The sequence below is a fragment of the Sarcophilus harrisii genome, chromosome 1, assembly GCF_902635505.1.
Source record: "Sarcophilus harrisii chromosome 1, mSarHar1.11, whole genome shotgun sequence".
In the NCBI taxonomy this organism is placed as follows: Eukaryota; Metazoa; Chordata; class Mammalia; order Dasyuromorphia; family Dasyuridae; genus Sarcophilus; species Sarcophilus harrisii.
Genome location: NC_045426.1, coordinates 551,457,514 through 551,481,602, shown reverse-complemented (window position 1 = coordinate 551,481,602; position 24,089 = coordinate 551,457,514). Strand labels below are relative to the sequence as shown.

Genomic DNA, 24,089 nt, shown 5'->3' with positions numbered 1-24,089 from the left:
GTCTAATGGTGTATTGAAAGCATTCTAAGTGTAAAACTGCTACATTACTGGGGGTTTGTTATAAAGGAGTTTCATTAAGAAGGCAGTGTATGTAGTATCCAAAATCCAAGACCACTGGCCTTGGAGTCAGAAGACTAGGGAGCCAGTCAGGCACTCCCACTTATTTGCTAAATTTCCTTTTCTAATTTCTGGCACTTTGTTTACTCATTTTTCTAACAAGGGATAATAGCAGCTGACATTTTTGTTAAAGAATTGTTGTGAGGATCAGATGGAATGATCTCCACATTGCATCTTATAACCATGCTGTGTTATATATAAAATATTCCTATTTTTTGACCCAAACTGTGATTTAATTAATATAGCAGCTCTTTTTCTTTATAATGTTATTACACTGATCTGAAGAATCTCAGGGCAATCATGTGATGAGATAAATTCAGAGTAGCATAGTAAAAAGAAGTAGTATTCAGGTATTGAGGTTCAAGTCCTGATTCTGTTGTTGTTGATCCTTCTACTGATCACTGTTTTCTGTTGTTCACCATCAGGGTGATGTCTTGAATTGCTTGTGAACTGGATTTTGGTGAGGGAGAGCTGCACAAAGTCATCAGCCTCAGTCTCTCTTCCAGAGTCACCAAAGTCCAACAGTAATACAAAAGTCAAGATAACTGACTGCTGCTTATTATCTTTGTGGCCTTTAATGAGTCATTAATGTCTGTTTCCTCAGCTGTATAATTACCTGAAGTAGTTATTTTCTAAAGTCCTTTCAAGTTCTAAATCTTATAATCTTATATATTTAATAATACTTTTTAGAGGGTCAACTTATTACTTCATCAATGGTGAAAACCACCAGTGTACAAAAGATCTCCACCAAAGCAAATAAATAATTTGTTTGTAACTTGAAGAATCGGTTGTCCAGAGGCAGCTAGATGGAGCACTGGATAGACCACCAGCCCTGAAATCAGGAGAACTTGAGTTCAAATCCGGCCTCAGACACTTAACACTTTCTGGTTGTGTGACCCTGGGCAAGTCATTTAACCCCAATTGCCTCAGCAAAAAAATACACACACACACACACACACACACACACACACACACACACACACACACACGAAGCAATTGTCCAAGGTGTTGCAAAGTTCAGTGCTTTGCTCAGCTCACAAAATTTATTTGTATCAGAAGTAGGACTTTAACCCAGGGCTTTCTCATTACAAGGGAATCCCTCAACTACAAAAAACATTTATGAATATATAGGTATGTATATATAATTGTAGTAAATGACATAGGTAACTCCAAAAACTTCATTTCTGGGGAATTCTATGTGAAGAGCAAAAAATAGAGCAGTCCAAAAGGTGAAAATAAAATTGCTATTGCTCACACCATTTCCTGAAATGGGCTGATTGGAAAAGAAAGAAAATGAGAATATATACTAGCACTGTAAGTGCTTTCCTTCCTTTTTTTCCCCTATTGCAACTTTCATTTTATATATAGGGCATATGGTGAACACAGGACCCCTGCACTGGCTAGACAATGGATTTTCAAAAAATAATAAGCAGCTTCAGATTTCCCATAATTCTTAGTTTGCCAAGTGAGACAAAGAAGACTATGTTTCAAAACTAAGTTTCTTAGTTGCTGTCCCAGCTGTTTGTAATATAACACTGCGTCCCAAAGACTGGGATTAATGAAGGAGAGACTGTCCCTCTTGTTACAGCCAAGAAGGATCACAAAAGATTTCCTAGCACATGTTCCCCAAATACAGTTTGTAGCCCTATATAACATTATCTGACCATTTTACCTAGCTTGTAGCTGTTGTCCCCTGGAAACAATCCACATTTCCAGCTACAGAGCTATTTGAAAGTCATGCAAATGAGTTGGCAAGACCCTTAATATTGAAAAAACTAAGGATCTACTTAGTCCTTCCCTTCTTGAACTTTTCCAATATATTTCATTCTGAGATGCTATTTAAATCTGAAAAACATTTTTCTTGGAATCTGATTTTCCCACCATTTGGGAAAGTTCATTGTACATACTGATCATGGCTATATTACCTCATATACTAATCAGGTGAATCCAATCAAAAGAGGAGAAAATCCATTCAAGACATCTTTTATCATTTCATCTCATAGGATCACAAATCTAGAACTAAAAGGGACCTCAGAGACCATGTGATCCAACATTTTTATTTTACAGATGAGGAAAAGGAGGCTCAGAGTGGTTCAATGAATTGATTAGGGTTACACAGTTATTAAATACTAGAAATTTGGATCCCAGGTCCTTTTGATTCCAAAGCCAATACTTTTTTTTTCTTTTTTCCATTCTTCCTTCCTTTCTTTTTCTCCTTTTCTTTCCTTTTTTCCTTCCTTTTTTTCTTTTATGAGTTAACTAGGGTTAAGTGACTTGTTCAGGGTCACACAGCTAGTAAGTGTTAGTTTCTGAGGTCACATTTGAACTCGGGTCCTCCCGAATTCAATACTTCAGAACTAGTGCTCTATTTACTATGCCATCTAGCTGCCTGCCAATGCTTTTTTCAACTATACTTCCTAACTTCCAGAAAAGCATATTATTTACATCAAATATTCTTCAGGAAAATGCAAGAATGATTTTTCCCAGAGCATCCACCCTATAACATTTGGTGCTGTTAACAAAATTTCCCTTTCATTTACAACTGTTCAGATAATATTGAAAATTCTTTTTAATAAAACTGTTGACTATAGGATTTACTACCTGTAACAATTACCTGTATTTTTAGTAGCTGCCTCCAAAACAAATTCAAATTAACTTTGTATCCTGAAACAAACAAGTTATAAAAATGAACTAAAGCCATCTATACAAAGTACTTCAAATTAATTGTAAGTTTATCAAATAATCTTCCTGAGTACTGGTCTATGGCATTCCTATGCTTAAAAATCCTCACCTCTAGAAATAAAATAAACTCCCTAGTTTGCCCTTCATAGTCTGACTAAAACCAACTTTTTCATTTGTATTCCATATATTCTACATCCCAGCTAAAATGAACTGCTGAGTTTCTTCCCATTTAGTATGACATAAAGTAGCCAATACTTCTGTGTCTTACATTCATTCAAATTATTCCCCCCAATTCCATGTCTGGAATGTATTCCTTCCTCACTTCTACCTATATAAATTTTTTCTTTCTTTCTGGATTGTTTGGATGCTACCTCTTTCATGAAGTCTTCACTGATCTCACCACTTTATAATGTTTCTTCCTCAAATTATCATGCATTACTTGTTTGATTACATGTAGAAAGTTTGGAGGGTAAGAATTATGTTGCTTTCATGTCTTCATCTTGAACACCAGATAAAGTATCTTGAATATCCTTTTGTTGAATTAGAATTTATTTAGATTGTCATCTCTATATTTACTTTTTGGATGGAAAAGGAGAATCCTTAGAAACTGAAAGGGAAAAAAACTGGGCCTGGCCTAAAAATCCACAGAAAAACTGCTACCCCAGTCACCAAAACCATTTGGTATTGGCTAAGAAATAGATTAGTTAATCAGTGGAATAGGTTAGGTTCACATGACAAAATAGTTAATATCTACAGCAATCTAGTGTTTGACAAACCCAAAGATCTTAACTTTTGGGAAAAGAATTCATTATTTGACAAATACTGCTGGGAAAACTGGAAATTAGTATGGCAGAAACTAGGCATGGACACACACTTAACACCATAAACTAAGATAAGATCAAAATGGGTCCATGATTTAGGCATAAAGAACAAGATTATAAATAAATTAGAGGAACATAGGATAGTTTTCCTCTCAGACTTGTGGAGGAGGAAGGAATTTGTGACCAAAGAAGAACCAGAGGTCATTATTGATCACAAAATAGAAAATTTTGATTATATCAAATTAAAAAGCCTTTGTACAAACAAAACTAATGCAAACAAGATTAGAAGGGAAGCAATAAACTGGGAAAAACATTTTTACAGATAAATGTTCTGATAAAGGCCTCATTTCCAAAATATATAGAGAATTGACTTTAATTTATAAGAAATCAAGCCATTCTCCAATCTGTAAATGGTCAAAGGTTATGAACAGACAATTTTCAGATGATGAAATTGAAACTATTTCTACTCATATGAAAGGGTGTCCCAAGTCACTATTGATCAGAGAAATGCAAATTAAAACAATTCTGAGATACCACTACACACCTGTCAGATAGGCTAAGATGACAGGAAAAAATGATGAATGTTGGAGAGGATGCGGGAAAACTGGGACACTAATGCATGGTTGGTAGAGTTGTGAACGAATCCAATCATTCTGGAGAGCAATCTGGAATTATGCCCAAAAAGTTATCAAACTGTGCATACCCTTTGATCCAGCAGTCCTACTACTAGACTTATATCCCAAAGAAATACTAAAGAAGGGAAAGGGATCTGTATGTGCCAAAATGTTTGTGGCGGCCCTTTTTGTAGTGGCTAGAAACTGGAAAATGAATGGATGCCCATCAATTGGAGAATGGTTGGGTAAATTGTGATATATGAATGTTATGGAATATTATTGTTCTGTAAGAAATGACCAGCAGGATGAATACAGAGAGCCCTGGAGAGATTTACATGAACTGATGCTAAGTGAAATGAGAGAACCAGGAGATCATTATACACTTCAACAACAATACTGTATGAGGATGTATTCTGATGGAAGTGGATATCTTTGACAAAGAGAAGATCTTATTCAGTTCCAATTGATCAATGATGGACAGAAGCAGCTACACTCAGAGAAAGAACACTGGGAAATGTATGTGGACTACTTGCATTTTTGTTTTTCTTCCCAAGTTATTTTTACCTTCTGAATCCAATTCTTCTTGTGCAACAAAAGAACTGTAACGGTTCTGCACACCTTCTACATAGATTGTATCTGGATATACCATAACATATTTAACATTTAGGATTTCTTAACTTTAGGTCCTGAGCTCTAGCCACTGTACCACCTAGTTGGATGAAGCATGCATTTCTTCTAGGATGAGTTGTTAAAATCAAGGCATTCAATATTCTAGAAATAAGATACTGATATAGATAGACAAGAACTCTCAGGAGTAAGCTTAAGGATATTCATAGAACTCTCAGGATTCTAAATCTCTTTCAAATCCATAAAAAATCAACCTTCAAGATAACTTTTTAATTTAATATATCAAATCCAGCCTTTTCTGAGAACTATTCAATACAAAATGATTTTAGTAACAAATACATAGCTTTGATTTCTTTTACTCCTTAATTACAATTATAGTTGATGCTCATGCACAGGTCTTCAGGAATAAAGCCAAGAATTAGAAGGACAAATATCTGAAATACTTTCTCACTTGTAAAAGGTGACACCTAACAGTTATAATTAAAATCCATTGATGCAGGACAAAAAAAAAAAACATTTTGCGCTGTTCAAGTAAGCAGTAACTAGTTAAGGCTGTTCAAGTAAACAGTAACTAGTTAAGGCTTAAAGAGAGGACTTTCTAGAACTGTCAATAGAAAAATGAACAGGAAAGATGAATAGCATCCATGCCCTCAGCAGACCTTTGTGATTGTTCTATATTAGGAATATAGTTAAATAATTACTCTCCTTGATTTGTTTCTCCCTCTCCAATTCATCCTTAAGACTAGTGCTACATTAATTTTTCTATAGCATTGCTTTATTTATGTCTATTTATGTTTATTTATAATACACACTATTTATGTACATAAATATTACGTATTTATGTATCCACTATTTATAGTGGATATAATAATGGACTTGAAGTCAAGAAGACCTGAGTTTAAATCTTATCCTAAATACTTATTTGCAGACTCCATTGCTTTATAAGTATTTTAAAGAAATAGTCACTTTTTTCATTGAGGGGAAGAATGTACCTCATTGATTCTCAGTGCCTTTGCAAAAGAGAGGGTTTTAAGTGCCTGGTTGTTTGAGAATTTTACTGTATTGTTTTCTGGGACATCCTCTTTGGCCACTTTGGATTATGAAGAAAAACCACAGAACCCAAAATGACTGGGGTAGATAGGGAAACACATAACTCTTATTGCTAATGATAATGAAAAAGTCTACCAAAGACTCACTCGGGCATTAAGGGAAAAGGGCATTAACAGTTTATAAAGCACATGCTCATCTCCAAACATTGACTCGGGGAACAATGCAGGCTCGCACAGGTACAAAAGGCAGATTCCCAGTATGGATAGCTTTATTTTCTTTAAAATTTGCTTATTAAAAAAGTTGATGCTGGCTAAAATACATGCACTTTTCACTTTCCGCCTAATTCACTAAATGCAAAGCAAATGATTTTGAAAAAATAGTAATGAAAATGTTCTGTCTTCGTTTCTTATAAGTATTGCCATTATGGTGCTATTGAAAGTTTTGTCTTGTTTAAAAAGAAAAATGCCATAGTTACAGTCCTCTTCCATGATTCTTCCTTACCAATTGCATTAATATGCTTATAACATTAGCGTCAGTTATGTTATTTGATAATGTTTGTTTTGATATTTGTATATTTGTTTGCAATCCAATTTTGCTCAGTAATATGCATGTAAATGCATACCTGAAATAAATGTAAGTACTAATAAAAACAAAAAACAAAACCAAAAAACCCCACTTATTTGCTAAATGACTCTGGACAAATCGGGTAACCTCTCTCAACCTGTTTCCTCATCCATAAAATAAGAATAGTAGTGCCTTACTTTCAGGACTGCTGTAAGCATCAACTGAAATAACACATCATTCGGGGGCTTTGTAAATTTAAAGTGCTGTATAAATGCTAGTTATTCTCATTCTTATTATATGATAGGTCTTCTCACAATCTTTCAATAGTTTCCCATGACCTGCAGAATAGAGCCCAAACTATTTAGCCTGATTGTCAACTCTTGCCACAACTGGATCCCTACATCACATTTACAAATTTGTTTTCCATTATTTCTTTACATTTACTATTACTAACCCAAATTGGTTAGATGCACTGTCCTTCAAAAATGTCTTTTCAATTCAGAAAATCTATTCATTACAAACTGGATTAGTTAAGTAATTTCTAATAAGGTGTAAAATACCTATAAGCTTAATGTTTCCAAGGAACATATTAATTTTCTTTTCCAGTTTAAGTAAACCATAATCTATTAATTTAAAGTTAAAAAATAAAAACAGTTCAGCAATTTTACATTTTTATGAGACATAAATGTATATATGAATTTCTCATAATATATTTCAGAATGTGGCCAATGCAAATTTCTGGTGAAATTCAACACTTAAATAATAAGCAATGCTTGGAGTCCTAAATAACAAAATGAACAATTAAATATTACATCTCAATGACCACAAAATCCGTGGCTAGATTTGTTCAGTGTTGCTTATCAGTAGAAAAAGAGCAAAACTATAGTTATGATAGCATATCTCTACAGCTTTTCTTCAAATTCACTTTGAAAAGTTCAGGAAAAATAGCTGTGACTAACAGGATGAAGGCAACTGGCTCATGAGAGGGAAGGAATGTCATTCTATTTCATATGACTCTTAGTCTGTTTTCCATGTGTCAATTCATCCTGCTTTTCCTGGAGTGATATGGTCTTCATATTAACTTTCTTTAGGCTTTATTTCTCAGCAACTGAACTAATTTTAGTACTAAACTAATCATTTATATACGTCAGTATTCCCATGGATTTCTGATCTTACTAAGTATCTTCTCCAAAGATGTAAATTGCAAGCCCTTCAAGGCTTAAGTATTTAAAAACTTATTATTTCTAATGTCAAACTGAATGGATTTATTGTTATTGCCTAACTTTATCTATAGAAATAGCTATTCTCCACCCACAGAAATCTTACTCATTCTTCAGTCTAGTTCAAATATCATTCATTGATCTCTCCTTTACTGATAGCCTTATATTATGTCTCCTAATTAGTTGTAAGTACCTTTAGGATGGATAATTTGTCTTGCATAAAGCTAAAACTAATAATTCTAAGGACCAGGAAAAATTATGACCAATTCTCTTAAGTATAGGGACAGAGGGAACTTGAAGAGAAGAAATTCAAATCTCAGGACATAAGACCCTGCTAGAGGAAAGACATCATTGCCCCAAAACACTTATTTCTGTGAGCAGAGACCACAGACTGCCACTGGGAAGCTACCTTGGCAGAAGGAATAGTATAGGGCTGGAGAAGAGAAAATTCTTGCTCAAATTTTTTTTATTGACTAAATGCTAAATGTCCATGTCCTTCCTAACTGAAAAGAGAACAGGCATTGTCAACACACTCTAAATTTTGACATCAAGCCACAAGATTGGATTATCCCATGTATCAACCTTAATTAAAACTATGGTTTTATTCATTTTTATATCCTCTACTGGGCATAGCATGGAGCCCAGCAAACGGCATGTTTCCAATAAAAATTCATTTACTTATTGACTAAGAAATAAGAAGGTAATTTTAAATGAATGTGTACTATGAATGAGAAATAAATGGGCTCCCAATTCTGATCTTAATGACATATTTTTATTATATTTATTTATTTTGCTAGTCAATTGGGGTTAGTGACTTGCTCAGAGTCACACAGCGTAAGTGTCAAGTATCTGAGGTCACATTGAACAGGTCTTTCTGACTCTAAGGCCGGTACTCTATTCACTGTGCCATCTAGCTACCCTGATAAACATATTTTTAAAAATAAACAAGAAGCTATATTAGGACTGGATTACCTAATAACATATAAGGTACTTGCCTCTGCCTAATCTTATAAAGCCATAATCTACTTCCTTTAAAAACATAGCTAGTTGTTTTGTTATTAAGATTTGCAACAAAGTTTCTTTCTTGGTAGTAAGGGATTGTTTTAGATTAAAGGTGGTACTTTGACCTCAAGAGGCCAGTTAAGATTTTTCAGTTCTTTAGTGTCTAATTATCTTTGGAGAAACTACCTTCAAAAGTAGATTTTTTTAATTTTTCATTCCTAGTTCATTCATTTAGATTTAATTCAACAATGATCTATTAAGCATATAGTAAATATATGCCTAGCATGGAGCCAGGCCCCTAGATACACAAGGATTACAACAAAAACAATTCTTGCCCTTTTGGAATTTAATATCTACTGGAGAAAAATAGAGCACACAGTTTAATAAATAAGACACTATAAACAGAAAATATAAAGTAAGTTGGGTGGAACAAAGGACACTGTCAACTGGGAAGGAGAAAATCCAAGAAAGGCTGTCATGTGAGCTGAATTCTGAAAGAAACTAGGAAACGAAGGACATGATGAGGAAGGAAAGCATTCTAGGCTTGGTGGATAGAATGGAAAAGAGCATGTGGTTCAGAGATGGGACATCGAGTAGACCAGTTTGGTGGGAACTAAAGGGTTCATGAAGGGGAGTAATGTGAAATCAGTTTTAAAAGTTGAAACCAGATGGTAAAAGGACTTTAAATGCCACTCGGAGGACTTTGTATTTTATTCTAGAGACAATATAAAACCAAAGAAGCTTTATTACGTAGAAAAGTTATATAGTCAGACATGTTTTAGGAATATCAATTTGTTAGTTCTGTGAAAAATGGAGAGGGAAGACAGGAAGAGACTGGAGGCAGAGACCCTTTAGGAGCCTGGGTCTCTCACTCCCATCTTTCTCAATTTCGGATAGTCCTTTCTTGACTAAATAAGTCATCTCTTTCTCCCTGTAGTTGTGTGCTTTAAGTAAAAAGAAAACAGACCTGGATCCTAATCTCAGCTCTAGTATTCACTGATTCTAAGACAAGTCTCTTCATCTGTAAAAGGAAGGCAGGGCTGGCTAAAATAATCTCTTAGGGTCTTCCTAGTTCTAACAGTCATTAAGAGTTTATTTGCTTTATCAAATTGAGGAGGTCACTAATAGAGCATATGCATAGGAACAGGAAAGCTATTTTTCAAAAAAAAGGATTAATTTTTTTGTAGTCTATTGTTTTTTGTCCAAACTATGATTTAATTGATATTGGAATCACTTATTGAGGAAACTTCTTCTAATAATGCAGAAAGACACCTGTTTGGCAATTTATACTTCGAGATTCTAGAGCCCTGAGAGTTGAAATGACTCGTCTGGAGTCACATAGCCAATATATACTAGAGGTAAGAATTGTTCTCAGCTCTTTCTCACTCCAATTATGGCTATCCACAAGGGCACACTGCTAGAATGCAAAATTAAATTGATAAAAATAAATGATTTTTTAAAAAAGGAAAAAAACATTCCCCAGACTTTCAGGATAACAGTACTGCTGACTTGACTTGCTGGTCAAGGAGAAAGAAAATGAACATAAAGGTCACTTCAAAGAAAATCATGTTTGAGTGGAATTAATGTGTAATTTATCTGACAATGAATCAAAGGAGAAATCCTTGACAAGATAATCTTACTTGAAGTTGATGCCAATTATTTACACCCCTAAATCTACATGCCCACCACTCTTAAGCTGGATTCTGAGCACCCTGGCTAACGAAATTCAAGTCAGCAAGTTATTTTGCTTATGAATGGGCTATAAAAGTACACATAGAAACAGGGAATAAAAATTCCTGAGCTTCTAGTTTTGAAATTTATGCTTTGGAAACATTTTCAATCACTCCTGTGGAAACTTATTTTTTTTAGAGTAAATTTTTGTTTCCTTTTTTCCGCATCAAAAATAGAATTCTTTGAGGATAAGAAAATAAGAGATACAACAGACACATAAAGCTTCAATTAAATTATCATTTTGGTTGTCACTGCTGTCCCCTCTTAAGTGGGTAGTATTAGAAACAGCTCAGATGAACTATTTCCCCTTATAGAGGACACGGATATAATGTGTATTGTATATCTATGTCTATATCTATATATATGTATGTGTGTATATTTGTATCTACACGTATAGCCACACATATTTGTTGCTATTATTTCAGTGTCTTCCAGTCATGTTTGATTCCCTGTGACCCCATTTAAGGTTTTCTTAGCAAAGATACTAGAATGGTTTGCCATTTCCTTCTCCAGCTCAATTTACAGATGAGGAAACTGAGGCAAACAGGAGTAAGTGATTTACACAGTGTCACATAGCTAAGTATAACTAAGTGTCTGAGGCTGGATTTGAATTTAGGAAGTTGAGCCTTTCTGACTACAGGCCCAGCATTTTATCTACTGGGCCACCAAGCTGCAAAGAATACATACCTTTAAAATGTACATAAATTGCCATTAACTGATAATACTATACAACCTTTCTCCTTCATGCCTACACACATTTACCAAAAGCAGGGAATTCCTCTGCCCAAACCTAAGTTCAAATTCTCAGTCCTTTTACTCTTTATATTATGTCACATTAACCCTTCTACAAATAATGACAGCCATTAAGGGAAATGGTTTCCAGGGAAGCTGTTTAAGTATAAATAATTAGGCCGTGGGCATTTAAACAAAACTGACCAAAAAACCCACAGTTTATCTCTGGCTATCAGAGATAAACAAAAAATGTCAGAACATAATGGCTCAGCCTGGCACACACCACAAAGTCTAACTTTTTTCCTCTAGTTTAAAGGACACATATTAATGAGAGAATCAGAGAGTCTTCACTTAATCCAGGTTCACTAACCCCATTGAGTCAAGCCAGGTAAAATGCACCTCACGTTACACAATAGATGTATACCTGAAAAACTAAACCTAAATAAAATCTTTCTAAATGAGTCAAATTTTAAAATTAAGTTTTTATAAATCATAGACAAAGTACTTCCCTTCAGATAAAGACTGTTCATTCATTGTTTTCGTATCCCTGGAAGCTGACACTGTACTTGGTGCATAGTAGGCTCTTAAGAAATATTTGTTGATTGCCTGAGATTTCCTTTTAAATTACCTTCTTCCTGTGGGAAGCAGGTTGACATAGTGGAACTTAGGAATTCCCTGAACTGGCACTCAGAAGGCCAGGGTTCTAGTCCTTCTTTATTACCAATAAGTAATTGTTCTTAACAAATAAGTTAATTTAATGTAATTTCTGACTTTTCCCTACCTCATATTCTATATGTAAGGTCATATATTTCAATTTTCTCTTGAATCTATACCCCCTGACTATTCTTACTTTAGAAATCCAAATGTAGGCATTCATTACCACCCCTATTGTAATAACTTCCCTACCTTCACTGTCTCTTCTTTCCATCCCAAGTTTTGTATATATTGCTAATAGCTAGCATTTTTTTGAAGTGTCTTAAGATTTGCAAAGCACTTTACAAATATCCCATTTTACCCAGAAGACAATCCTGGGAAGTAAGTGATATTTTTATCTCCATTTTATAATCGAAAAAATGTAGGAAGAGGTTGAATGATTTGCTCAGGGTCACTCTCTTAATAAGTGTCCAAAGAAGAATTGCAACTCAGGACTTTGTGACTCCAGCCATCTATCCACTGTGCCATCTAACTATCTCTAGAATTTATAAAGAGCTTTCAGGTATACAGAGTACTTTATCTGTGTTATCTCATTCTATCTGCAAACCTGGTAAATTCTATCTGCAACCCTGCAAAATAGTCGTTATTTTTCTCCCACATTTTACAATGAGGAAAATGAGGATGACAGATGTCATGATTTACTTGGAGTCACACAACCAATTAAGTATCTGAGACAAGATTTGAATCCAGGTTTTCCTGACTTCAAAGTCCAATATTTTATCCACAGCCCCCTACTGCTTACATACTATTTAGATCTAGTTATGTTACTACTCTTCTAAAAAGGCTTCAGTAGCTCCCTGAGCTTCCTAAGCAAAGTTCAAACTCTTTTCTCACACTTCATGGCCTTTTACAGCCTGAGATTACACTACCTTACTTTATCTTATTATGTTTGACAACTCTCTAATGTGTTTATCCTGTATATCTGTGTTTTTGTTTTACCTTCCATAAAACCATGAGCTATGTTTTATCAAAATTCTTTATCTTCTCTATAATTTAACATGATTCTCAACATAGTAGAGTTTTGATGAGTACTGATAGTGATTGTTATTTTTGGGTTTTTGCTAATTGATTCTGAGATTATTTATCAATATAAATATTTTGTATTTGTAACTTTTTTGTTGTTTGTATTATCAAGAGTTTGGTCCCTGAGAATCCTGAAGAATGGGGTATTGTACATATCATGTTCCAATAGTCAGGGTCATTGGAAAAGTCAAAGCTGCACAGGAATGGAGCCAACTTCCCAGAGTTGTTTGTTTGAAATCTTGGACTGTTTATGTCACACATGAAGCCAGAGGTCACATCCCCAGATTTTTGCCTCTCTCTTGGTCAAGAGATATTTCATATATTGTAACTGCCTTGTCTCAAAGCTTCTTCCACCCCTATTGTTTTTGGCAAGATTATAAGTCTTATATGGACGGATTTGAAGAAAAATCAACTAATGGGAAATAGGGAAAACCTATATGAAACATAAGTGACTACATTAATATAAAAGGAAAGAAAAACATTGTTTGCCTCAGTTTCCTGATCTGTAAAATGAGGTGGAGAAGGAAATAGCAAACTACTCCGCTACCTTTGCCAAGAAAACCCCAAATGGGGCCATGAAGACTTGGATATGACTGAAAACATGTTTGTGTAAAACAAATTTCCATTATTTAAATCATATAAATGTAGTAGAAGTATTTACCATTTAAAAGAAACCTATCATAATGAATTTTATTAAAAAGTAAATAATCTCCCCCTGTTATCTTTTCTGTAAATTCAGAAGATCAAATTCTGAGTTCCCTTTAAAAAGGGTAAATAGATGATTAATAATGGCAGAAGAGCTTACTTCAAGCAAATAACTAATTTTAATTAATAACAATATAAAAGTATCTTATCTAACGAATTTCTTAGATATTCTTCTTAATTACCAGATATTCTTTACATTTTGTAGGCAGTCAGCACACTCCATTTTATATTATGTTTATTTTGTGTACATATCATATTTCTCCCTTAGATTATGAGCTCCTTAAGTGAAAGGATTATATCCAATATTTCTCTTCAAGTCTGACAATGCCTTGAAATTTAGTGCTTAATAAATGTTTGAATGTTTTTAAATTGGTGACTCTGTGTGTATCCCTGTTTGTACGTGTATATACACGTGTGTGCACATGCACACACACACATATACACACACAAAATAGTGAATAAAGAACTGTCCTGACACATACTGTTGACAATAGGAACAATAGGAAAGTCACTTAATCTTTCAAAGCTCTAGGCAACTCTGTAAGTCTATTTATAGAAAAGGTGCAGACCTGCAGTAGTAGGAGGAGTTTCCTATATCAATGAAATTACTCATCCAACCCTCTCTTATGTATGAGAGAGACAGAGGGTCAAACAAGATAGAGGCAGAAACAGAGAGATAGACAGGGAGTTACAGATTACACAAAAGAAAACACTTTCCTAAAATTTAGGATCATGATAGCAGTGCTTAGAAGCATGTTGTCAATGCTTTTATTCTATTACTATCAGTGACCATAGGTTGTGTGAAACCTAATCTTTCCCTTCATAGGAAATAGACTAACATTCAGTGTCATATTCAACACAGAAAAGAAGAACAATAGGTTATCTTGCCAATCTTCTTATGTACAGTACTTGAGAGGAGAAGAGAGGCTGAGTTAGAGCCAGAAAATACCTAGCTCTTCACTCTTATGATTTGGGGCTATTTCCATATCTCTCTAGGACTTTCACTACAAATAGGAATTGAGTTAAAGTAAGGCTAGGAGGCTTAATGTTGTTATGTGACTTTTTTGTAGGCTTAAAACCCATCTTTACAATTTTTTAATGAATCTAAATCATCTGAGGATTGTACTTTTGTCCATTTTCTCTCTCTCTCTCTCTCCCCCCCTTTTATTCCCTCCCTCCCCTTACATACTTAATATAGATGCATAGAAAAAAAAATCCTACCATTACAAAAATCTCACCAAATTCCTCAATTTCCAATATCTCACCAGATTTCTCCATTCACTTGGCTGTAATCCTAAGTAAGGGAGGAAATATGAGGAAAATTAAAGAAAGCTCTTTTCTACTCTGTGCTTAGAGAGCACACATGCCTTGGCATAAAGAATGTATCAGATCCAATTCCACTAATTGAAAACAACAGTGAATCTTAGAAGCTGGGAAGTATTTTATTTTTCCTTTCAATTTGCTATTCTCTTTCTGCATTTTTCCAATTTTATTAATGACTTTGAAGGATATTTTTAATGTCATATTATCACTTAAGAGACACTAGTTTTGAGTCTTTGATAAAGGAGAAAAGTTAGTAATAATCTCAATAAAGAAAATTAACATTACTTATGACAGAATAAAAATGCAGACGAAGGAACAAGATAGAATTATAGATATATTGATTCAATATTGATTTTCCTGTAAAAAGATGAAATTTGTACTTGACATAAAAAAAAGAGTATGAGGGGAGGAAGATAGAAAGGGAAAGAGGATAGAAAAAAGAAATAAAGGATGAAGTAGAAATGAAAGAAAGTCAAGTCAGAAAAAAAACTATTACAAATAGAAATAGCAACAGAAACTTTATGATTATAAACATGCTTTTCATAAATTATACCATTTGATAATCTTATAACAACAATTATGATGTAGTTAAAATAACTAGAATTTCCCTCATTTTATAGACAAAGAAAATAAGGCCCATGGTCATTACAGTTAATAATCATCAGAGCATGGACTTGAATAGTCTGACTCCATAGCCAATGTTTTCTTCTTGTATATCACAGTGCTGAACAGGAAGGAAAATCTGCATAATTAAAGGCAAAAAAAAAAAGCCACTATATTTGGTATTTTGAACTATGGCAATTAGTAAGAAAGGAGTTTTTAAAAAAGATACTGTTAAGTTTAAGTATGAGAATATTTGACTAAAACCTGGGTAGGAGGGAAAAGAGTGAAAAGAGTCAGATTTCAGACACTGTAGACAGAAGAGCTGGTGGAATTACTAACATCGATAGGAAACAGAAAGAACACTGAAAGACTAGTAGCTTTCTTTCTGTTTCAAAAAGCACACTGTAGCAATGAGGCACTCAAAGGAGTACTAACAGTTAAAAAGAGGGGGAAATTTTTAATTCACATATAGTAACAATGAATAGAATGTCTTAATCAGATCCCTGAACTACAAACATGGTCACAGTCTGAGAAAGTAATCAGACTCCCAGTTCCCAGATTTGGTAGAATCTTTTACCAAAACCAGAAACATGAAGATTAAAGTAAAGGAAGAATATACATGAACGGACAACTAGAAATTTAAAAAATAATATACACTTAGTATTTTCTAAAAGTTTCCACTAAAGAATTTATTTATAGGTACTAAAATCTTAGAATGACTAGTAGATACAAGTTAGAGAAAGGAAAAATACAAATGTATAATTTGTAAACTTTGGGAAAGAAGTAGTAGCATTGGATGGCCTCCACCTAGTACACTAGACAATTTAAAAGTAAAAAAGTGCAGTTCATTTCACAGACCAGCAAAGAGAAGTCTGGGACCCTTAGGAATTAATCCAACCACAGGCAATGAATGATTCTTTATGGTCTGTATATAACATTATTGCATGTTATAGGTGATAATAAAATTTAAAATAATTAGTTCAACCGTTACCTAAAGAATGAAGTAACACTAGTACTGAATCATAAAAGTGGAAAGCAACTAAAAAAGTCACTTAGTTTACACTCCTACTTAGTCAGGGCCACTTCAACCCTCTTATTAATAACTTTTAGCTATCTCAACTTCTAGTGATCAGCTGGGCAGTAGATTTTGAAAATTCCAGGTGATTACACTATGATTAACAAATCTAAGTAATTTAGTACATCCAAATCGCCACTCAAATATGCACAATCCAAGTAGATTTAAAAATGTAACTCTTGGGAGAATTATCTCAAAATAATCAAAATAACAAAGACTAGATGATACATTTCCTTTTCCTTCCAGTTCATCTTACACATAAATATAAGTGTTACAAGATTTCATGTAATTGACATCTAGAAACTTCATTTTCATTGTATTCTTTTTAAAGAGCTTTCTTTTGAAAAGCATCAATATCGCATCTTTTGCTACAACATGAAAAAACTATCACTGTAACAACAGAGAAAATGTTTATCAGTATCCTATCCCTTGATTTGGGATAATAAATCTTCCCAGATAATATATCTTAAATTAACAAAAACTCTCACTCTAGACACCTCAGAACAAAAACTTGAGCCCCAAGTAGATCAGTCAAATGTTATTTCCAAGATTGAAAGCCACATACAATGCATCCAGTCAGGAAGAGGACAACATAAAATACAGGGACAATCTCATGCACAAGTAAAACAGATGATTGGTTTCCTGTAAACTATAAAGGATATGTCTAAAAACATGAATCTCATCTAATCTAATCACTTTCAGACTACAATCTAACAATGGGTAAGATGTGCAAGGTGGAGACATTGTCTCCAGATAGTCCCAGTTAATATACATCAATAGTTATATAACGAACAGACCTCTAGCCTTCTGCACTAGAATTGCTTTGGAGTCAGAGGAATTGGGTTAGAATTCTGTTTTTGCCATTTACTATCTATGCCACTTTATTTCTGAGTATGGATTTCCTTAGCTGAGAAATGACAAGGAGGAGAAAATGGACTAGATGACATTCAAAGTCTCTTCCAACTCAAAATCTATTATCCTATGACTGACCCTCACATTACCCTGAATACTTTTTGTCATTGTATCAAGTTAATACTTGGTCCCTTAGAGGATAAGATAATAGGACTGATAAATTTGAGTGTGGAAAGGATTTGGACATTGACAAGTCTTGGATGACTGGGAAAGACTAAGGAGGGCAAGACTCAAGGTGAAATATAGGGCCTAATGGAAAACTCTAACCATATGTGTCTTGGAAGAAGAAGCAGAAAACAACTTATGCAGGATTTTGTTTTATGCTAGTTCTGATAGCACAGTACAGCATGTTTTCTCCCTTTGCAGCTACAAGGTCAAGTTTAGAGGAAAAGGCTCTTGAGCCATCCATCCATTCCCTTCTCTGGGGACAAAGACTGACACTCAGCAAAGTGTTTTTAAGAACTGGAAGATGAAGACAACTGTTGGAAAGTAGATGCCATAAATATAACAGACACTATGTGCTTACTAAAGGGCACATAATGACTTTATAATCATATGGCTAGAAACAAACGTTCAAATAAAATTGAAATGACAAGTTTATTTCCAAAATGCTTTAAGGTTTATCAAATTCCTTCCTTGGAGCTACCTCCCAAAGCATACACGGCAACGTTTTACAGGCACGGAAACATTTTACAGGTGAAGAAACGTTTAGAATAAGGTAACGTATCCAACATCTCACAGCTACTAATTTTTAAGAATAGATTTGAAGTCAGGTCTTGCGAAACCCAGGCCAGCGGCTTTCTTCCACCACAGACAAATCCATGCCCAAATTCAGTCGTTTCATGAGACAAGCGTCACCATTAAAAGAAACTGAAGTGGGAAAAGAAAGAGGTTTGGGAGGCGGAGAAGATGCGGTTCTCATTCTACAAAGAGCTTGTCCTTTTAGCGGACCAAAGACTAGCCCATGCCGTGACCGTAATTAGAAGCCTGAGAGCCCACTCGCGTGAGCCAGGGTCGGGGTGCGGGTTGGGGGGACAGAGAGCAGGGCTCTCATGCCGCAGGTGGACGCCCACACGTCAGCGGACGGTGGGAGAGCGGACATGCTCTCTCTCCATTTGCCCCCCAACAGCTGGGCCGCAGAGAGTCGGTGGCGAAGCTCTCGCCCAGCTCGTGGTCACCGGCCCGGATCAGGCGCGCGTCCCCGGCTCGCTGTTCCAGGGGGTGTGACTGCGTGGGGCTGTGCACCGTGGCCGGGCTGCCGACCGCTCGACGGGCACGTTACTTCCCTCACACCCCCCCCGGACTGGGGCTCGCGCGCGAACTCACGGTCACCCAGCAGGGCAAGGCCGTCGGGGTCAGAGCATTGGTCCCTACGCAGCACGTGCGCGCGCGCGCGGGTAAGAGACCCCTTCAGGTGGGGTGGAGAGCGGGGGGGGGACTGCGCCGCCGCCGCCGCCGCCGCCGCCCCTCTGACCCCCTGGCCCGCCTGGGTCCCTGCACCGGCACTTCCTCGCGCACTCACCATGTTTGGCCAAGTCTGTGCGAGCCCGGAGGAGCGAAGAGATGCGCTGTCCAGGGTATCCAGCCTCCCTCTGCCCCGCGCGCGGCGGGCGCGCCCTCTATAAGGTTTTACACACGCGCGCACACCCCCGAGCACGCCCCAGGCACACACACTCACACCCCACAGGGCTCGGCTCGGCCTTGCCCCCGCCCCCCACCCCCGCCTCCCTTTCGCACCGGCCTCCCTCCTCTCCCTCCTCTCCCCTCCCTCCCTCGCAGCCTCGCGGCCCCGAGGCTCCTAAGGCTTCCCCTCAGGCTCTCACTCCGTTTCTGCTGCGCCCTCTAGGGAAGGGAAGCCTGCGCTGCAGGCCTGGGAAGGCGGCGGAGGAAGCTAGACGAAGGGAGGGGGCAACGCCAATAGAGGGGGCGGGGCCGAGGAAGAGACCACGGCTTGCCGGACCTCCTGCCAGCCCTTCACTCTATAACCAACACCTCCAGTTCCACCTTACCTTACCACTTTGGCTCCGGTAGCCTTCCTCGAAACTGGAGGTCTCGGGTGCTCCGCCACCGCCCCCTCCTGGACGGGCGGAGATGCGCAGCCAAGGACGCTCCACCACGGGTCCCGCAGCTCTCAGTTCTCTTTGAACCTACCCTCAAAAGAAAAGCCAGTGGTTGTTTGGGGAGAGTGTAGAGAGTGCAAGATAAGATGTTTTTATGTCGAAGGTGAAGCGATTGCTTCTCTTGCCTTCTCCCCCCCGCCCCCTTCTTCAAAGGCAACGTAGTTGAGGAAGGATCCCCCTTCCATAAGATTGCTCGGATGTGTTGTTTTTCGTCTTGCTGATTTGTTGAGGACGGAAGGGGGAGTGGGACTTCTGTGCTTAGGAGAAGGTAACAGAAGTAACAGCAAGAGATGCATCCCAAATCGTGACATTTATTCTGCATCCCAAGTCCAAGAGCCTGACACCCATTTAAGCACAAATTCAGGGTCAGACTCGAACTAACAAAACATGCCACTCTACCCTAAAAGTTACTCGGACTTAATAACGGTGAGAGCTGAAAGAATCTCAGACCCTGAGGTTTGTTTCATATCCCTAGGTGAAAATGCGAAGTTTAGGGGACACATGTTTGGTGAAGTTGGAAAATTTCTTTCCTTTCCCCTTAGTTTTCCCCTTTAATGACTTTAAAACGTTAAAAATTTAAGCTTTATTATATTTGTTGTATAAGTCATTTGAGTAATTTAGGATACAAAAGCCTATATCCAGTTAACCACGTAGGTATACAATAGAACATGTCTAACCTTCCTGCAACTCAGCTGAAGGTAAAGTCTCAAAGTTCCTCGTAAGAAAGCATTGTTGGAGCCTAAAGGACAAGACTGATATCTTGTGATTTGCAAGCTGTAATAAATTGTCATATGATTGCCATCTTTGCTGTGACACATCACCTTTTTTCAGTAAGTTCTTAGCACCAGTTATGTCTGTTAAAAGAGGTGAATGTCTTTATGATAATTAATAGATTTTTTATTTTTGATATTATCAGCTCAGTATCACAGAATCTTAAAAGCCAGGATTCAGCCCAAAGAACTCAGTAACCAATTTTCTATGTCACATTTATATGCTACAGAACAAAAATTCTCTCAGCTTTTGTGGATACTCAGGTTATAAAAGTCTGAATGTTAATATCATGGTGCATTTAATCTGGCATGACGTAATGCAAATACCTTTGTCTATTGCATTCTGGAGAATAACTTTATTTTCCTCCTCTACAGCACTGAAAGATAATCAGCCTTCAAACAATCAGGTTAAAAATTAAGAGTTGATGGTCACACCAAGAAAGCTTAATACATGAAATGAACTTAAATTTTTAAATCAGATCTGTACTTTTCTTATTAACTACCACATCATCATCCTTCCACTCTATTCACCATTGTATTCTCATTATATAAACACATACCCAATTGTAGTCAGATTTTAGCTGTAAATTACCTACATTTTATCTGATAATTGAAACACTTTATACACATAGTATTATTACCAAAAAAGGTAATTCAGTAAACTGGAGTTTTTATTATCCATCATTCACTTACTAGACAAAGAAGGAAATAAGTATACAGGAGCTTGCTTTTTAAACACATGGAAACTGGGATCCTATAGATTAAGATAAAGTAGAATATAAAATTTTAAATTTTATTAACAATAATAACTAAAGACCATAATTAATATAAATTTTAATCAAATAATTCAAGTCACATGTGTTGCTCTGCAAAGTTAAGTTTTTCCTTTAGCTGTATGTGACTCTTTATAGACTATAACACTCCAATATGGACTATGGGGTTTTCTTGTTAAAGATTCTAGAGTGGTTTGCTATTTCCTTCTCCAGTGGATTAAGGCAAGCACCTATTAAGTGACTTGTCTAGGGTCACACAGCTAGTAATTGTCTGGAGCTGATTTGATGTCAGGTCTTCCTGACTTTAAGTGCTCTATTCACTAAACCACCTAGCTATTTCAAAGTATAATTAGTATTAGCATAACCCTAGAATTTTATAACAAAAAGTAAAGATCACCTAGTTTAATTACTTCATTTCACAGATTAAGGAGACAAGAGACTGTGAGAATAGGGATTAGGATTGCTAACTGCCTGTCTCCTCTAATTCACTTTCCTCTGAAACATGATTCCTCCCTAATTCTTGTAATTAAAGTAACGGTGAACCAAGACAAAATTGTAAAATGGTTGAAATTTGTGGTCAACATAGCTTTTTCTTTTTTTTTTTTTTCTTCTCCTCTTAATATGGCACTCCCTCCCTCCTTCAGGCATTAGGAACTTTTGTGCCATCAGGTTTAGCCACCCCTCCCCTTCCAATGAAAACAATACCAAGATGAATAGTAAAGCAAACTCACATAACCTGAGGTAGAAGAGACCAAGAGATCAAGTAGCCCAATCCATAGCTGAACAGGAATCCCCTCTAAATAACATGGGAAGGCAAATTGACAAGCTATTGTATAAATGTCAGCTATAAATTAGATAGCTTTTGTACCTGGTACAAACATCAATATTAGTGGATTTCATGTTGAAAAAGGTATAAAATATTTAGAGCATAGAATAAGAAAATAATTAGGCAGTATTCATGCCATTTTTAGCTCAATGAGTAGAGATAAATATAAGAGGTTAGATTTAAGGGCTTGAAGCTTTCAAGATGAACAAATCATATTTAGATCTGTTGCTTTGGATACAATTAGAATTGGATACTGTCAGTCAACTCCAAAAACACATTTGATTTGCTTATTAATCCTCTCATTGCACCTGAGGACATGTCCACATGTTCTTATATGGGAGCTAAGTCATCCTAGTCTTTTTTTTTTTTTTTTTTTTGCATGGCAAATCAGCTCAATTGTACAGTTAATTCTGGCTTTTGACAGCTGAAATCATAGAGATTTCACTTTTGCATTCAAATTTTAATCATTTTTATAGATATGACTTTCACAATCTATTTTATTCTTTTATGTCTTTCATGTGATTGTTCTGCATTATAGTTTTCATATATAAATATGTGTCTCTAGGAGTAGGATTTGATTTTGACCCAAGCACCTATTAACTAGTTGATACAATCACAGAAAGTGCTAACAGAAGTAACCAGGTATTAATATGCTAATGAACTAAAAAAAATCCTGTTCTATTCCATGTCATCTCTTCTACTTAGCTGAAAGGGATTCTCAGATTGAATTGGAAAGCTAGCTGTTTATTTGCTAGAAAAAGTTAAAGTTTGGCCATAATCCTGCAGGCCTTTAAAATGCTAATCCTAGTGGGAAACATAAGTGATCTAAAAAAGAAACATGTCAATAATTATTTTTAAAAACCTAAACCTACCAACCCCCCCCCCAGATAGTAAAGTAGTTAGCATATTATAGGGATTATTTTTTATTGGAAGGTGATCCCTATATGTCTTCGAGAGGGCAGAAGGTATGAGAAGCAATTGTCTCTCCTCATCAGCCATGACATCTAGCTGAAATAATACTCTGCCAGTAGGAGAAACCACATCCACCAGGGAGCAATTTGGAAAGTTGAGTCTTCAAGATAGGGATCAGAGACACACTCTCCAGAAGGAAACAATTTATAGAGGCAGCCTTCAAGGTAGGAAGCAGCTTCAAGGAGTGAGACCTCTGGCAAGAGAGAAAAAAAAGTCAACTATGGATTCAAGAGATTATTTGCTCTGTTTAGTTAGAGTTGGGTTTTAGAGAGTAATGGCCCAGGGAGTCCAGGTGAGCAATTTGCCCAGCAGAGACGATGAGAACATAATCAAGTAAAATGACTTTGGGCCTTGCAGTAGTGGAGACCTCATATGTGGCTTTAGTCACATGTGTTCCTTGTGAATGTGTTGAGATCACATTAGTGTACTCTTAAGTCTGTACCCATTCTTACCATGGATGATGTGTGGGTTTATGAGAGTACATCTTAGATTCCTGAAGAGGAATTCTTTTCTAGCTACTTCTCTTAACAATATCACCTTAGTAAATGTCTTTGCTTTGAGTTGATTGTGACTCCTGACTATTAAAGATCAGCACATCAGTGGATGCTTATGAATTATAGATTTAGGAATTCAGATCCACAGTTACTTTGAGCTTAGGATAGTAACTAGGGGAGACCCAACCTTAAAGTGTGAATTCAAACTGGGTTGAAGGGTGGCACAAGATTGCCACCAGAGAGTGCTACAAATTTTAAAAATAATGACTTTCATAGGGTATTAAGGATATTATAATTTTATTGAAGATAAATTTAGGGTTCATTAAATGCACTAAAATTCCTAGAAAATATTACCTCATAAAAGCATATTGCAAGGAAAGAAAAATCCTAAATAGAGATCTTTTTAATTACACTGTGCTTTCTACTAGAAATGAAAGGTCATTTAGATTTTAAAACACATTAAAGGTCATTGGAAATTTTAGTCCCACTGACAATGCTCAATTGTTGTAGCCCAAAGAACAGCATCTAGTCAAAAAAGGGTTCAGATTTCATTTCCTTTGAAAAAGTTTGACCATATTGCAGGGAGTCTAACAAATTCAAGCAGGGGAAAATATGGCTA

At 36.2% G+C, this 24,089-nt stretch overlaps 1 protein-coding gene across 2 annotated transcripts in view; it reads right to left on the bottom strand.

Annotated features, from left to right (window-relative positions):
* ELOVL2 (ELOVL fatty acid elongase 2) overlaps positions 1-19,646 on the bottom strand; it is a 97,997-nt gene extending 78,351 nt beyond the window's left edge. The window contains exon 1 of one of the 2 annotated variants that reach the window (XM_031946853.1): positions 19,525-19,646. Coding sequence is in view for 1 of the 2 variants with exons in the window: in XM_031946852.1 (XP_031802712.1) it covers positions 19,038-19,040 (3 nt within the window). In the remaining variant the exon portion in view is untranslated. Of the gene's footprint in view, positions 1-19,037; positions 19,161-19,524 lie in introns of those variants that run through there. The other variant, XM_031946852.1, reaches the window with a different exon arrangement.
* Positions 19,647-24,089: the final 4,443 nt, after the last annotated feature.